The sequence below is a fragment of the Trichosurus vulpecula genome, chromosome 2 (assembly GCF_011100635.1).
Source record: "Trichosurus vulpecula isolate mTriVul1 chromosome 2, mTriVul1.pri, whole genome shotgun sequence".
Classification (NCBI taxonomy): domain Eukaryota; kingdom Metazoa; phylum Chordata; class Mammalia; order Diprotodontia; family Phalangeridae; genus Trichosurus; species Trichosurus vulpecula.
In genome coordinates this window covers 333,679,007-333,695,666 of record NC_050574.1, presented here as the reverse complement: position 1 = coordinate 333,695,666, position 16,660 = coordinate 333,679,007, and the positions used below count along the sequence as shown (strand labels likewise).

At 47.0% G+C, this 16,660-nt stretch overlaps 1 protein-coding gene across 1 annotated transcript in view; it reads right to left on the bottom strand.

The window, feature by feature from the left end:
* Positions 1-3,175: 3,175 nt before the first annotated feature.
* SEMA5B (semaphorin 5B) overlaps positions 3,176-16,660 on the bottom strand; it is a 72,274-nt gene continuing 58,789 nt past the window's right edge. The window contains exons 12-22 of the mRNA XM_036742488.1: positions 14,212-14,329; positions 13,836-14,017; positions 12,253-12,396; positions 11,074-11,221; positions 10,190-10,415; positions 9,626-9,844; positions 8,334-8,504; positions 7,806-7,955; positions 7,327-7,371; positions 6,492-6,703; positions 3,176-4,370 (exon numbers count right to left, since the gene is read on the bottom strand). Of these exons, the coding sequence (XP_036598383.1) occupies positions 4,212-4,370; positions 6,492-6,703; positions 7,327-7,371; positions 7,806-7,955; positions 8,334-8,504; positions 9,626-9,844; positions 10,190-10,415; positions 11,074-11,221; positions 12,253-12,396; positions 13,836-14,017; positions 14,212-14,329 (1,774 nt within the window). The 3' untranslated portion in view covers positions 3,176-4,211. The remainder of the gene's footprint in view (positions 4,371-6,491; positions 6,704-7,326; positions 7,372-7,805; positions 7,956-8,333; positions 8,505-9,625; positions 9,845-10,189; positions 10,416-11,073; positions 11,222-12,252; positions 12,397-13,835; positions 14,018-14,211; positions 14,330-16,660) is intronic.

Below are 16,660 nucleotides of genomic sequence, written 5' to 3'. Positions count from 1 at the left end.
AAGAATAAGGAGAAGAACTTGAAGAGATCTCCTAACTTAAATTGTAGGTCTATTTAACTGGGATAAAAGATCTGCATGCTCTCCCTTAGTTCTTTTTTTTTTCTTTGCAGGGGGGAAGGCAGGGCAATTGGGGTTAAGTGACTTGCCCAAGGTCACACAGCTAGTAAGTGTGTCAAGTGTCTGAGGCCGTATTTGAACTCAGGTTCTCCTGACTTCAGGGCCGGTGCTCCACTACTCACTGTGCCACCTAACTGCCCCCTCCCTTAGTTCTTATGATCAGAAATGTGACTTTTAAAAAATAGTTAAATAACATTAACCAGTAAAACATGATTCTTTTTTTCATATTAAAAATCAGTGAAGGGAGAGTTTCAGAGGGGAGGGAAGACTTTTCTCAGCCTGTCAAGGGCTCTGGCAGAGATCAGGAAGCACAGTTTGGGGACAGCTAGGTGGCACAGTGAGTAGGGCACTGGCCCGGGAGTCAGGAGGACCTGGGTTCAAGTACTGGCCTCAGACACTTTACTAGCTGTGTGCTCCTGGGTAAGTCACTTAACCTGGATTGCCTAAAAAAAAAGTTTCTATTTTTTTTTTGAGAGTTGATGATTAAATAGTAACCAAATCACTTCTGCCATCATGTGAGGATACATTCTTGCCTTCCCAGAATGAGAGCGCCTATCTCTTTTCTGAAATTCCCAGAAGCCTCAGGAAGCTCTGTCATTCCTTATTTTAGCATCTCACACACCCTCTGTGGAAGTACTCGCCCACATTTACCTTAAATCCTCCTGGATTTATAGGGACCAGTTCCCTCTCATCCTTGTTCCCAGTGGACACAGAAAACAGCTGCTCTTCATCCTTCAGCCGGAGCCCTTTACCGAGGCCACTGTAGTTCAGCCCAAGGAACAAACACTGTGTTTTGAGCCAAACAATTGGATTCCATTACCAGATATGCCCACTTTCTAGCTTTCTGACCTTAGATGATACAATCTCTCCAAACCTTTTTCTTCATCTATACAATGGGGATGATCATCATTATTATTATAACAACTAATAACTGACATCTACCATATGTAAAGTGCTTCGCATACTGGAGCTCATGTGGTCCTCACACCAGCCACGGCTTCGCCACCTAACTCTCAGGGCTTCTGTGAAGATCAGATCAGGTGGAAATACTTTGTAAGCTGGAAAGTCAGTTTACAGGTTTTTTAGGTGGTTACTATGTTCTGGGCTAATGCTAAACCCCGAGGATAGAAAGAAAGGCAAAAATTATCCCTGTCCTCCAGAATCTTACATTCTAATGGGGGAGATGCCATGTAAATAATTAGATACACAGAAGATATATACAGAGGCGATGGAAAGTAACCTGAGTAACTGGAGGGAGTGGGAGGGGGGGGTGGGGAAACTGGGAAAGGCCAGCTGCAGAACATGGGATTTGAGTTGAGTCTCAAAGGAAGTCAGGGAAACCAGGAGATGGAAGGGAGGGGGCCCACATGGAGGGTTGGGGGTCCAAACGAAGGAGATGGACCTATGTGGAGGGGAGGGGGCCCAGGTGAAGGGGAGGGAGCCCAGGTGAAGGGGAGGAAGCCCATGTGTGTTGGGGGGAGGGCCAAGACAGAGGGGAGGGAACCTAAGTGGTGGGAGGGGGCCAAGGCGAAGGGAAGGTGGCAGAGTCTTCCAAACATGAGAAATGGCAGGTGCAAAAGCATGGAGATAGGGAGCTGTGTTAGCAAATAGAACCAACGTAGCAGGATTGTAGAGTATAGAGAGAGAAGAAATAACTGTAAAGGTGGGAAGGAGCCAAGTTATGAAATGTATTCATTTCCCAATATAGGAATTTCTATTTGAGGCTGGTGGTAATAGGGAGTCACTGGAGGTCGTCATGGGGGGAAGTGGAGGAGGGCGAAGTGCTATGGTCACACACACCTGGGCTTTAGAAGAGTGACCTTGGCAGCTGGGTGGAGGATGGTTTGTAAAGGGGAAAGACTTGAGATTGGGAGACCAGTCAGAAGTCTATTGCAGTTGTTTGGGGAAGAAGTGGAGAAAAAGAAATAAATTTTTAAAAAGACGTAGTGAAGGTAGAAATGACAAGATTTGGCAACAAATCAAATGTGTGTGGTAACTATCAGAAGGAAGATATTTTAATGGGGAAGGACTGGATGATTCTGAGGTCCCTCAGTACTGAGACCCAGCGGTCCTATTATTAATCTTTGTTGTTGCTGTTCAGCTTTTTTTTCCCAGTCAAGTCCAACCTTTCCTGACTCCATTTGGGGTTCTGTTGTCTATGAAATATAAAAGGCTAAAACGAGTCTATATTTACCCATTAGTCACCAAAAAAAAACATCAGAGTACATATTTTCAGTTATTCTTAGAGTCCCTATTGTAGCATGATGTGGTCTTGTTTGGGAATCAAAAGACCTGAGTTTCAGTCCTGGTTCTGCTACTTACTGCTTACATGAACTTGTCTTTGGGGTTAAGTTCCTTTACTTCTCTAGACTTTGGTTTCCTTATCTAAAATGAGAGGATTGGATAGGCAAAGACACTGGAGCAGTTTGCCATTTCCTTCTCCAGTTCATTTTACAGATGAGGAAACTGAGGCAAAGTGTTAAGGGACTTGCCCAAGGTCACCCAGCTACTAAGTGTCTGAGGCCAGATTTGAACTCAGGAAGGTGAGTCTTCCTGACTTGAGGCCCAGTGCTCTATCCACTGCACCACCTAACTGCCCTGACACACTCTCTCTAAATCCAGTAAAACTAGTTTTATTACTGTTTCTCACACATGCCTTACCATTATCTGTGTCCATGACTTTGCACAGGTTACCCCCCATGCTTGGCATACACTCCCTCCTCACTGCCATGTCTTGGGATGCCTGATGTCCTTCCAGACTGTACTCAAGTATCACTATTCTTTTCCCTCTAAGCTGTTAAATATGTCCCCAACCCCTATTTTGTACGTATTCAGTCTATACTTCTGTATGTGCTTTTTGTAGACCTGGCACCTACCACAGAGCCCAGCACACAGCAGGTGCTTAATAACTGTTTATTGATTGACTGATGGACTGTCAAAAATTGAGCTCCAGTTGTTCAGAGGCTGATGTCTATTATGCCACACTGCTGGGTTGGAAAATGAAGTGCACGCGCCATCCCCCTCCTCCACAAATGACACCCAAAGAAAATTATATTTATAGGCTGGATATAATGTTTAATTAACAAAGCTACAGCCTGTCACTGTCACTGCTGTAGCAGGTTCATCGTGTGTATTTTGAAAGGATGTAGAATAGGCTGAGATACCCAGGACTCAGCCTGAAACTCCGATGAGCAGCAACTGGAAGATATTCCCCAGAGAGGCCATCCGCATCCTGTTTGGTCAAGGCCTGGAACCTTCCTCTATTCTTCTACGTCACCATCTTCCCACACTGGGAGAAGGCAAGAGAAAGGCAAGGCCAAGGCCCATGCTGGACCTGGGCATCAGGCTGTCTCCCAGAGGGCGGATCAGCTCTTGGGAAGGCCTGGTCTTCGGTAATCTTCAGAAAAACTGCTGATCCGGTGAGATGGATGTCCACGGGCAGAGGCCGATAGCTGATCTCATGAGCAGAGGCTCAACCTTGGGTTACGGTCCCTTGTGGCCCAGCTCTAGGCTGAGAAACCTAAATTGTTGGGGCCATTGGATACATACATACATATATATATTTATTTTTTTCATTTCCCTTCCAAAATGGAACTAGTTGTGTCTGGGGGTGGGGGCTGTTTCCCGATGTAGTGAAATATGGATAAGGATGCAGCCCATTCTTTTCAATACTGGCCAGAGGAAAAGTCATTTCAGCCAAATCAAAATATCCCACCTTTCCATTCTCAACTCCCCAATTCCTCACATCCTTAGTGGGTCCATTGTCCAGCACGTAGCTGGATGGTAGTGAGTAGGTAAGGAGAGGAAGGGGAACAGCTGCAAAACCTCTGGGCTGAGTTGGGAGGTCGCAGCCCCTTGCCAGCCAAAATGCTGACCCTCTCCCCCCACGGTCACCTCCAACCAGAGCACGCTAGTTTCAGACTCCTTCCCCTCCCCACTGAGGGAGTATTCTAGTCCCAGGGCTCATCGGGCGGGGCCCCAAGAGGGCAGTGCAGGTGGCCAAGAAGAAACCCAACTCATTGCACCGTCCACCCCTGTTAGGTACCCAGGATGTTTAGGTGCCTGAAGGCCCATCCCCCGGAGGGGCGGTATCATCAGCTGTTGGTGAAGCATCGTTGTCCTGGGGAGGCCTCTGGTCGGAAGCTGTGTTTGCCCAGGGAGCTGGGGTAGTAGGTCGTTGTATACACGTTGGTCTGCTGCAGCGGGTAGAAGTTGGCCCTGTCATCAGGGATTAAGTTGTTTTTGTTCAGTGTCTACAGGAGAAGGAAAGAGAGCCGGCCATCAGCTGAGATCGGGGTGGTGAGGGTGGCAAAGGAACCAGATGGGAATGAGGGTCGTAAGGAACTAAGACAAGGAGGGAGGGTCTTAGGGAGCAAGAGAGGTCGAGATGGGGACTGAAACAGGCCTGGGGGTGGGGCTGGGGGTGGGGATGAGGCTGGAGGGGAGGAACTGAGACAGAGGTGAAAAGGGAGAAGAGGAGAGACAAAGGAGAATGGGTACAAAGCAGGAGAAGGAGGCAGAATGAGGGAAGGGGAGGGCAGAGGAGATTGAGGGAACATAAAGAGCTAAGTCAAGGACAGGACAAGTGAGAGATGGGGCGAGAGAAAGGGTTAAATACAGAGAGAATGAAAGAGGGCAGATAGGAGATGGAGAAAGGTAGAAGCAAGGCAGGTACTTTCCTCTTCTTCCTGCTTTTACTGATGCTGCCCCCTCCTCTGGGAATGCCCTCCTTCCTTCCCCCTGCCTTTGCTGTTGAAACCTTTTCCATCTTTCAAGGCCCAGCACCTTCAAAGGCCTTCCCTAATGCCCCCACCCTACCCTCCACCCAACCTAGCGAACGTGATCCCTCCCTCCTCTGAACTCCTAACACTTTGTTATAATATGAGCTCACATTTACATAGTGTGTCATGGTCTCTACTTCCATACAGCACTCCTTATATCAGGTGAGTGGTACAAATATTTTTAGCCCATTTAACAGAGGAGGAAACCGAGACCCAAATGGGGGCTTCAAGGGACTTGCCTAAGGGAAACAGTTAATAAATGTTGAGGCTGGGACTTGAACCCAGGTCTTCTGACTCTAAGTTGAGTGTTTTTTTCCACTTATTCTATTTCATTTGCATATATTCATGTACGTATATAAGCTCCCTGAGGTCAGGGACTGTTTTGCTTCTGACTTTGTATCCTCAGCACTTATCAGAGTGCCTTTTGCAAGTCCCAGAACCTGACCCTTTCCTTTCCCCAGTGAACGTCCTCTGAGGCAGGTGGGACACCTCCAGCCCTTGAATGATGGGGCAGGTTGGGGCTGCTGGTCTATAGCGTCCTGACCTCCACTGCCTCAGCCATTCAGGATCCTCCACAGGTTCACCAGCAGAAACCTTGCTATGATGCTTGTACCTTCTAGAATCTAGAAGATGGGACTTAAAGGAAGTCAGGAGGTGGAGGTCTAGAATCTAGAATCTAGGTTTAACTTTCTTTTTAGTGTTCTCCATGGTGATGGGGCCAAACTCAGGAGAATTAATCCTAAAACCTTATGGAGCCGTCCAATCCATGGCAGTGACAGACGGGGACTAAGTAAAGCACAGGGACTTAACCAACAACCAATTTTCAGGAAAAAAAACTATTTGCTTGAGGTAGGCAGGCAGGCAGGCCAACTTGGCACACAACCATAGATCCTCAGCTAGCCTATGCCAGAAAGAGGAAAGCATGCCCACTTTCTCCATTCTTGAGCTGGCTCCTAGTATACCATGCCCTGACAGTCCCCTCAGCTGTCAAGTGGGGGCGATAATAGCACCTACCTCCAAAGGCTGTTGGGAGGAATCAAATGTGAAGCTCTTCTCACAATCCCAGGCATACATGTTGTTGATTCCTTCCTTCCTTCCTTCCTTCCTTCCTTCCTTCCTTCCTTCCTTCCTTCCTTCCTTCCTACCTCTATCAACTATGCCACATTGTGTGTGTCTGTGCCTGTGAAAACTTGTGAATGTATGTCTGATCTTTTTGGAGTACCTTGTGAATGTCTATGATTCTGAGTGGGCATAACTCTCTTACCACTCTCTGCCCCCAATTCATAGATCATAGATTCAGAGCTGGAAGGGAACTATGTGATCATCTACTCCAATTTCCTGTTTTTTACAGATGAGGAAACTGAGGTCTAGAGAAGGTATCTGGACCTCAGAGTCCCAAGATCATACAGGTTATCATGGCAGAGCAGGGATTTGAATCCAGGTCTTCTGACTCCCAAACCATTCCTCTTTCCACTCTGCAATGATCCCTCTCATAGTAGACAATCCAGCTTGTTAAGCATAAACCAAAAATGGGATCCCCTCCTTTGCTCTTTGTTGCCTAACTCAGAGAGGAACAGAAGAGACTCTTCCCACCTTGAACTCCATGGGTGTGTACTTCTCATTCTTGGGGGTGCCCCCACCCCCACTCTTATAGTTCAGGTGGTTGGGGGTGGTGGGGTGGACGAGTGTGGACTCCTGGGTCTGCCGTTGGCAGCGTTGGCAGGACAGGTAGACGGCAAATGTCAGGAGGCCCGAGCCCAAGAAGCAGGAAACACCAGTAGCCACCAAATGGATGAGGCTGAACCCTGCATGGGAGAGGAAAGCAGGGAATATGTGGGAGGAGTCATGAAGAAGGAGGCAGCAGAAGACCCTCAAATGCCTCCTTTAAAGGCTTTAAAGGATGGGGAGGAGTGAAATGTAAGGGGCATGAGGGTGGGGAGCAAACCAGATATGGGGTGGGGTGGCCTACAGATGATCAAGGGAAGCTGCAGAATCTTGTTGGAGGGAGGGCAAAGGGGAGGGTCTCTTTGATAGGACAAGAGAGTTTAGGGGTTAGGTCAGAAGTGTAACAAGAGGGACTCAGGTGAAGAATCTTCTTCACGCTCCCAAACATGATGGCTGCTTCCAAGTGGGGCTGGGGGGTGGGCCCGGAATGGTTCAGGGGAACACCCAGATCTCTCGTCCCTTCCCACCATAACCCCAAGTCAGAGGAGTGTATCCAACTAGGAATGCCAGGCTTGGTAGGAATACGATATCAAACCTTACTCTACTTACTCCATCAAGTCTTGATGGTTCGGGGTAGGAAGCTCCAGACTTGAAGAGCAGAGTAAGGTTTGATATTGGGAAGGGGGCAAGTTTAACAGGAGTTTAACAGGAGGCAAGATCTATCTAAATTGAATGGTTATGACTATGGTGTTGCTGTCATTACCTCCACAGCTGGTGACATCGTCGATGCTGGAAGCAGGTAGGATCACTGCAAGAACAAAATTGAAGGGGGCTTGGGGGTGAAGAGTGACTGGGGAAGTGGCCCTGGGAGAATCACTGAGGATCAGTCTAGGTGTCTACTGAACATTGGGCTTGTGGTTCTGGGCAGGGGAGCCACCTCTACTGCTGCGGGAGGAATCGGACCGTTCTGCCGTTTAGGGGGAAGGACTGTTGTCCACAGCATATTCGATGGGGATTCTGGGTACCTGGATTTCTCCTACCTCTCCCTCCCCCATTCTCTTGGATGGAGCTATGTGGGGTTTAGGGGAGCTTTTCTCTTGATATCCCCCTCCCCCCAACCTGACCTCATGCCACAGCCCTCACAGAGTAAATAATCTCCAAGAGGAAAGATGATCCTGGTGTGGAGGAATCTGGGGTCTTGGAAGTGGGGTAAAAGGGCTATGGATGTCTAGGCTTCTGTACCAGGGATTTCACTATATGGGCAGGTCCGGATCTGGCTGCTATTGCCAAGGCAGGGGGTGGTCCCAGGGTCAAGCTCTTCGCAGTCACGGCTCCGGCTCTGGGTTCCATCTTCACCACACACGCTCCATTCGGCCCACAATGACCAGCCACCTGGTGACAAGGCCTGGGTCACCCTGCCTTTGGTCCATTCTGACCTCCAGCCCAGATCTCCCCTCATTCTCTGCCCCACCCCCTCCTCATCCCTCATTATTATGAGGTCTGACCTGTAATCTCTTTAAATGCTTTTTAAAATTTTGTATTTTTGTCTGTATCCCCAGTATCACGGTATTAGCACCTAGTAGGCGCTTAATATATTCTGCTTGAATGAACAAAGAAACGAATGAAGAAATGAATGAAAAGTCTAGGAGACACCAAGAATCTCCTTGTTACGTTGTCTGCACAAAAGGGTCAGAATGGGGGCTCAGATCCCTGATGAGTTTGACTTCCTTTATCATCCCTCCATCTTCCTATAACCACCACAGTCATTACCTGGGCAGGATTGGGTGGCACAAAGTGCTTCTTCTGTGTGCAACCCAATGCAGATATCTTCACCAGGGGAGGGGGCAGGACTGGTGCATGAACGTGTTCGCTGATAGTGGCCTCCCCCACAGGAGGCTGAGCACGAGGACCATGGGGTCCAGCATGACCAAGCACCTCGAACTGCAAGTTGAGAGAGGACAAATGCTGGGAGGAAGGAACTTGGGTGTGGAGAAGAGTCTATAATATGTAGGATTAGTAGCATCACAAATTTAGAAATGGGATGGATTTTTTTTTGTTTTACAGATGGAGAAACTGAGGCTCAGAAAGATTAAATGGATTTAATTTAAAGTCACACAGGTCCTAAGAGACAAAATTGGGGATTTGTCCCAAGATCCTTTGACTCTATTCTTTTAATCCCATTCCCCATTTTATCATGCTTCCCCTTCCCCCCCTTCCCCTTTCATCCATTCCACAATCCCTTTTAGATAACCACTCCTTCCACTTACTTGGCCCCAAGAAAATTGTCCCATGTTTAGACCTAGGTTAGATAAATGTCCCAATATCCCTAATTAATAATAGGGTATAAATGGAGGGAATGTCAGCTAAGGACCTTGCTTCATATGTCACTGAAAAAAATGTGAAGCCATGTAGTGAGAGCTCCCTCTTCTCCCCTTCTCCTTGTCCTCTGACAGCGTCCCCCACCATCTTCTCCTTTACCCCACCCTCTGATGAAGAAGTGGATCTTCTCCTTGCAAAGGTCACCCCCACCTTCTATCCCATTCCTGCCTGTTCACTCTGACAGATGGCCCCCACTATCATTCTACTCTCTCTAATCTTCAATCGTTCCCTATCCAGTGTTGCTTCCTTGTTGCCTACAAACATGCTGCGTGATCCTCATTTCTCTCCTCCACACCTTTGCACAGGTTTGTCCCCCATATGTAGAGTGCTTTCCTTGGTCACTTCTTGTCATCCCTGGCTTCCTTCAAGACTCTGCTCAAAAGCCACTTTTTGCAGGCGGCCTTCCCAGTTCCTTGAGGTACTTGACCCTTCTCCTCTAATGTTACCTTGCTTCTACTCTGTAGGTATCTTGTATGTCCCTATTTATTTACCTGTTATCTCCCATTAGCGTATAAGCTCCTTGAGGGCAGTGACTAGCTTTGTGTTTTTGCCTTTCTTTGTATCCCCAGCACAGTGCCCGGCACAGAGTAAGTGCAGGATCAATCTTTGTTCACAGATAGATTGATTATGGATTGCAGGGAAGGGAAGCTGATGGGTGGTGTTTAGGAAACGGACAGAATTACCTGGGCAGGGCTGGGGGTTGCAGTCTTGATACTCGGTGACATCCCCCACACAGGGCAGGCCCCCATTTCGGGGTTCTGGGTTTGTGCAGGTTCTCTTCCGAGTCCGGAAACCTAATTCACAGTCTCGAGAACAGGATGACCAAGGTCCCCAGGCTGCCCAGCCCCCACTCACCACATGGGGGGCATTATTTCCACTCCGTAGAAGATCTTCCACTAGGGCTAGGAGGAAAGAGGCCAAGTCACAGAGGGAACCATGCCCAGCCAAAGTGCCACATGACCATCCCCCCCCCCCCCCACAACCTAACCTGAGATGAGAGATCAGGTCAACAGGCCTGTCAATAACTGGCCTCAACTGTCTCTGTACAATGATGGGGCTAGTGGCGCCTGACAGTCTGTGACTCATTTTTATAACCTTCCTCCCAACTACACCTTCCTGGCCTCCCCACCCTGAAATTACAATCTTTCTGACCCCTTATCCCTGGAGAGAGAGAGGGTTGGGAAGGGGTAGATGGGAGTGGGGGCATCTGGAGACCCCTGGTCTAGGGGAGAGAACTAGGGTTGCACCATCAGTGTCGCAGGCTCCAGAGCCATCTGCAGGGCAAGAGCGGGTCTCCGTCCTCTTCCTCCCAAACTGAAGGCCGTGAGGGTCAGGGAGTGGGGCCCGGCATGTGAAACGGAATCGCTGCTCTTGGCGGGCCCCTCCCTGGGTCACATTCACTGGGAGCCATGGTGTCCATGGAGTATTCCTTCGTACCTCTGGGCAGCTCTCAGGGTTACACGTCTTGTACTCCTGCTCGAGGATGAGAAGAAGGGACATTGTCATGCGGGAACCACCACCTCTTAAATCATGGACCAAGAGTGAGGAGGCTCGAGCTCTACTCCCAGCTCTGCTGAGAACTAGCTATGCATGACCTTAGGTAAGTCATTCCCCTTCCTCAGATTCATCAAATAAGCAGTGACAAACAAAAAATCTAGAGAAACTTCAGAGGATTTGGATGACTGATGCAAAGAAGGAAGCAAAACCTGGCGGACAGTTTCCACGGCGGCCCCCAAAATGTGAAGAGAAACAATGAAAGCCTTCAGAAATCTGATCAATGCAGCATCCAACAATGGCTTCAGAGAACTGATGGGTAGGTTTAGCAGAGGCTACAGGTGAGGAAAGAGACACATTTCCACACATGGCCAATATATGGATTTAGTTTGCTCAACTGCACTGAGGTTTCTATTGCCCTGGAAAGGGTAGGAGGGCTAGGGCTTGGTTGGAGTGTGGGGTGGGAGGGATTCACCTAGAAGTGAAAGTGATTAAGAAAAAAGAGAAAAGAACATCAATAAAACTTTAAAAAGAGAGAGAGAAGGCTTTGACTAGACTAGATGACAGTTTGCATCTATGATGCTATCCCTGAGTCTCACCCCCTGCTTCCTTTCCCAGGCCTTCTTCCCCCACTCACCACACCACAGCCTGGGCAGGAATTCCCATTTTCACAGGTTCGGTGCCTGGAGTGGACTCCGCCCCCACAGTTGCTGCTGCATTTGCTCCAGGAGCCCCAGGTAGCCCAGAAGATGGGGACAGGGCAGGGGCTATTCTCATTGCAGAACCTGGGGAGAGGTTTGGGGAGAGGGACAGAGCCTCCAATGAGAGACGGCCCATGAGGCAGAGACAGGGACAAAGGGCTAAGGAGGAAATAGCAGGTACCATGGAGCCCTGGGCAATGATGTAGCACAGGGAAGAGCTGAGTGCAAATGCAGAGTTGGATACTTCCTGTCTGTGTGACCCTATGCAACTCAACCTCTGTCTGCCTCAGAGTCCTCAAGTGAAAAAAGGAGATGAGAAATAATAGCATCCATCTCCCAGGGATGTTGTGAGGATTAAATCAGGCAGTATTTGTAAAGCACTTGGGACAGTGCCTGGCCCAAGACAGGCATTTTAATAAATCTTTTCTTCCTTCCTTCTTTCCCTTCCTTCCTTTCTTCCTTCCCTCCCCCTTTTCTTCCTTCCCTTCTTCCCTTCTTCCTTCCTTCTTTCCATCCTTCCCTCCCTCTCTCCTTCTTTCCCTCCATCCTTCCCTCCTTCTTTGCTTCCTTCCTTCCTTCTTTCCCCATCTCCTCTCCCTCTCTCCTTCCCTCCTTCCTTCCTTCCTTTCTTCCTTCCTTCTTTCTCTTTTTCCTTCCTTCCTTCCTTTCTTCCTTCCTTCTTTCTCTTTTTCCTTCCTTTCTTCCTGCCTTCCTTCCTTCTTTCCTTCCCTCCCTCCCTCCTTCCTTCCTTCTTTCCCTGTCTCCTCTCCCTCCCTCCTTCCCTCCTTCCTTCTTTCTTCCTCTTTTTTCTTCCTTCCTTCCTTCCTCCCTTCCTTTCTTCCTTCCTTCCTTCTTACCTTCCCTCCCTCCTTCCTTTTCTCTCTCCTCCCTTCCCTCCTTCCCTCCCTCCCTTTTTCCTTGCTTCTATCCTTCCTTCCTTCCCTCCTTCCTTCCTTACCTCCTTCTTTCCCTCTTTCCTTCTTTCTTTCCTTCTCTCCCTCCCTTCTCCCTTCTTTCTTTCCTCCCTAGGACCTGGGAACTTCCACCAATTCCCTGCACAGCCATCCAGGCTCTACTTTGTTCAAGCTGAGCTCTGTTCCCCCCGCCCCACTCACCGCTCCTCCCGGCTCTTGCCCACACAGATTCGGCCCCCATGTCGGGGGGCAGGGTTGCTGCAGCTCCGCTGTCGGACCTGGAAGCCAATCCCACAAGAGGTGCTGCACAAAGCCCAAGATGACCATGGGGTCCATGCCCCATTTCTGGTGGAGAAAGGAGGATACATCTTAGTCATCAAAATCCTATCTAGAGACATTGTTTCTATCACTAGAGTATAAGAAGAGTAGGGATTGTTTAATTCTTATTATTTGTATCCCCAGTGCCTAGCACAGTGCCTGGTAAACAGCAGGAACCTAATAAATGTTTATGCATGAGCCAAATGATCTTTAACCCTACATTTCCCAGACCTACTTTCTCTCTGGGACCACACAACTGATGCTGCTAAGGTATCTCTCAAATTTCACCAAAAAGGTAATTAGTGTAAGAGAAACTGTGATACAGTTAATAGGGAGATAGATGCCCATCCTGAGGTCGAGGCTCCAGTGGTGGAGTTTGGTGACTGATTCAAGGATACAGAAAAAGGAGACCTGGACAATAAATTTCTCTGTCCATCTCCAGTTCTGTCCAGGGGAGAGGTCGTTCTGGCCTTAGGAGACCTATCCCAGTTTTTTAGACAAACATCTCCCTCATGGTGGAAAAGGGCAATCCATCAGGTCACCAAAGCTTGACCAAGATACATACTTACAGAAAGTCCAACTTCGCTTCCCCAAACAATTTTACACTTTCTAGGAAGCAACGTGACATAGGGAAACATCACTGGGCCTAGAGTCAGGTAATCTGGATTCAAATGCAGCCTTTTAGACTTCTTAGCTATGTGGCCAAAGAACCTGAATCTCTCTGCCTCAGTTTTCTCATCTATAAAGTGGGGACAATAGTACTCAGACAACTTATAATACAAGAACTGACATAAAGTAGATGACATAGCCCACTGTGGAAATCTTTCTTTTGTGCAGAAAACTCTCTGTGAACCTTAAATATAAACACAATATAATATAACATAATATACTGGTACAGGGAGGGAAATAATATAAATAGAATATAAAATAATATATTGCATAACAAATAATATAATAATAAAATACAATAAATTATATGTTATGTAATTTACAACATACTAAAATAAATAAAACTACAATGTAAATATAAAAATTTATAAATAAATATAAATGTGAGTTCTTATTTTAATCTGAGTCTCCTGAGTGGAGTGGTCAGTGGCAACCTGTCCTAGTTCTTAGCCTAAGTATACCCCTCCTATAAATCAATCAATTGCATTTTGGTCTATCAGTTAGTCTTTTGAGAGTGAATCAATTCCAAGAACCACTTCACCTCTGAATAAACCGATAAAGCCAGGCAGCTGCAATGCTGAGGACCAGACCCTGGGCTTTGGATGCCCCCTGCCAAGGTGGAGCTGGCTACCTTGTAAAGCTCAGCCTGAAGCAGCCTGCTGGCTTCTCTCAGCATCATACTTCTGTCATAACACCCAGAAACACTTGCCTTCTTTCCTCCCATTTCTTGGAGCTGCTCCCCAACCTAGGAGTCCTGGGGCAGCTTCCCTGGGGGAGACGTCATGTCTTTTACGCACCTGGAGCAGTTGGCAACATGGATGGTAGGTCCAGGACAGGCCCGTCCCCCACAGCGGGGACGGGGGGAGTCACAGGCTCGGGCTCGGCACTGGCAGGAGCCCGAGTTCTCTCCATCCACATGTTCGCAGGGTTGCCATGGTGACCATGGCCCAAAGCCCCCATCCCACGTCAGGTTCCGCACCTGCAGAGAAACGACAGGACTCAGGAGCCTGTGCTAAGTAGGAAGGAAAGGAGAGTGAGGGGGGAGAAAGGAAGGAAGGGTCAAGGGATGGGCCCAGAGTGATGGCTCAGGCACGTGGGTCAGATCATAAAGGTCATGCACTTCGGTTGGGTTGGGGAGAACCGGGGCCACAGGTAGGGGAGAAGGCTCCTCACTGGACAAGTGGTGATATTCTGAATCCAGAGGCTCATGTTGGCGCTGTCCTCCAGGGTGCTGCAGCGCTGTTGCTTCCCATCCCAGCCACAGTACGGGTCCCGGGCCCCAAGGCATTCCCTGAAGGACAAGAACCCGGAGACACAGCCCTTCACCAAGCACATCTCTCACCCCGCCCTGCCCCCATCTCTACACATTCCCATTTGAGCCGTATCCCTGCGGAAAATAGCCATTGATTACATGATTACATTGATTACATGAAAAATGTTTGCACAAACAAAATCAAAGCGGTTAAAATTAGAAAAGAAATAGGCAATTAGGTGGTGCAGTGGAATAGAGTGTTGGGCTTGGAGTGGGGAAGACCAAGGTGCAAACTGAGCATCAGGCACTTAAAGCTGTGTGATATTAAGTCACTTAACCGCTGTTTGCCTCGGTTTCCCCATCTGTAAAAAGGGGATAATAATTATACCTACCTCCCAGGATTGTTGTGAAAAACAAATGAGATAATATTTGTAAAGTGCTTAGCATAACACCCAGCACATAGTTAGCCCTATGTTAATGCCAGCTATTTTTATTAACTTGGAAAAAAAACACAACAACTTTGCAATAAGTCCCTTTGATAAAGGCCTGATATCCAAGATATTTAAGGAACTGATGCAAATATACAGGAATGACAGCCATTACCCAATAGATAAATGGTCAAAGGATACAAACAGGCTGTTCTCAAAGGAAGAGATTTAGCCATATGAAAAATCCTCTAAATTACTAATAATTAGAGAAATGCACAATAACTCTGAAGCTCCATCTCACACCCATCAGATCAGCAGAGATGATAAAAAAAGGAAGATGGCAGTTGTAAGGGGCAAAACTATGCATCACTTTAGTCATTCTAGAAAGCAGCTTGGAACCATACCCAGAAAGACACCAAATCGTGCGTTTCCTTTGACCCAGAGATCCCGCTGCTAGGCTTACATCCCCAAAGAAATAAAAGAAAGAGTAAAAGGAGCCTTATGCACAAAATAATTAAATATTCTAGTGCCAAAAAGTACTAAGGGGGTGCTCATCATTGGGGAATGGCTGAACAAGCTAAGGTGTATGATGTAATGGATTACTATTGTGCCAAACTGTTTCAGGGGAATCTAGGAAGAGTTGGATGAACTGATGCAGAGTAAAATGAGCAAAACCAGGAAGACAATCTATACGGTAAAACATTTACAGGAAAATCAACTTTGAAAGATCTAAAAACTCTGATCAACACAATGGTTGACCATGATTCCAGAGGACCAATGAGGAGGCACCCATCTCCTGAATGTAAATGGATTCAAGGTGCAGAATAAGGCATACTTTTTGGACAAGGTCATCATATGGATTTGTTTTGCTCAATTATGTATATTGCTTACAAGGGCTTTGCTTTTCTATTTTCATTTTGGGGAAGGGTTTGGGAGAAGAGGATCTAATGATAATGTTGCCATCCCCCCCCAAAAAAAAACAGAAAAGAGAGTGAAGCATTTTTTAGTGCACAGAAGAGAACAGAAAGTTAGAAGGAAATAAAGCCAGCCAGGGCAGTTTTGAATATGCTGAATTATTGTGTACTTATTTTTTTAAAGCAAGCTATACATAATAGAGATATGTGGTTTTGCATATAAATTCTCTTTTTCTGATCTACTTTGTATTTCTTTTTTGGTATTTGTTAAGTTTGAAATTAAAAGATAAAATTTCAAAAAAATTGCTGAATGGCCCCACACATATCTGGATTGTCTACCTCACCTACCACTGAGCCAAATCACTTTCAAAGAAGACAGTGCTATGAAATGGAAAAAGCATTGTTAATCCCAGCTATAAGTGATTGCCTTCGGCCCTGAAATATGGCACTACCCTGAATTATAGCCCTGAGCTTTGTTCTGCATCACCAGTTACCTTGTGGATACTTCTACCTGGATGTCCCAGAGAAATCTCAAATTCAGCATGTCCAGAACTGAACTCATTATCGTTCCCTCCAAACCCTCCCCTCTTCCAAGCTTCCTATTTCTGTCAAAGGTACCACTATCTTCCATTCACCTAGGTTCATAACCTTAGTTTTATCTTCAACTTTCCTCATTCCACATAAATTCTGTCTTCATGGTGTCTCTCATATCTGACCCCTTCTCTCTACTCACACATCCTAATTCAGGCTTTCATTACGGTCTACCCCAATTATCACAAGAGTCTCTTAAAGTCTCTTTGCTTCAAATTTCTCATTACCTTACACCCCGCTGTCAAAGGAGTTTCCCTTAAGTATAGCTCTGGATCATGCCACTCCCCTACTCGATCAATTTCATTGACTCCCTATTGTTTCTTCTTTTTTTAATTTTTATTTATTTTGAATTGGATTTTAAAATTCATTTTGGAATGAATTTTATTCATTTTAATTTTGAAAAAGACAAAAAAGGACATTTCCATGTAGACAGTACG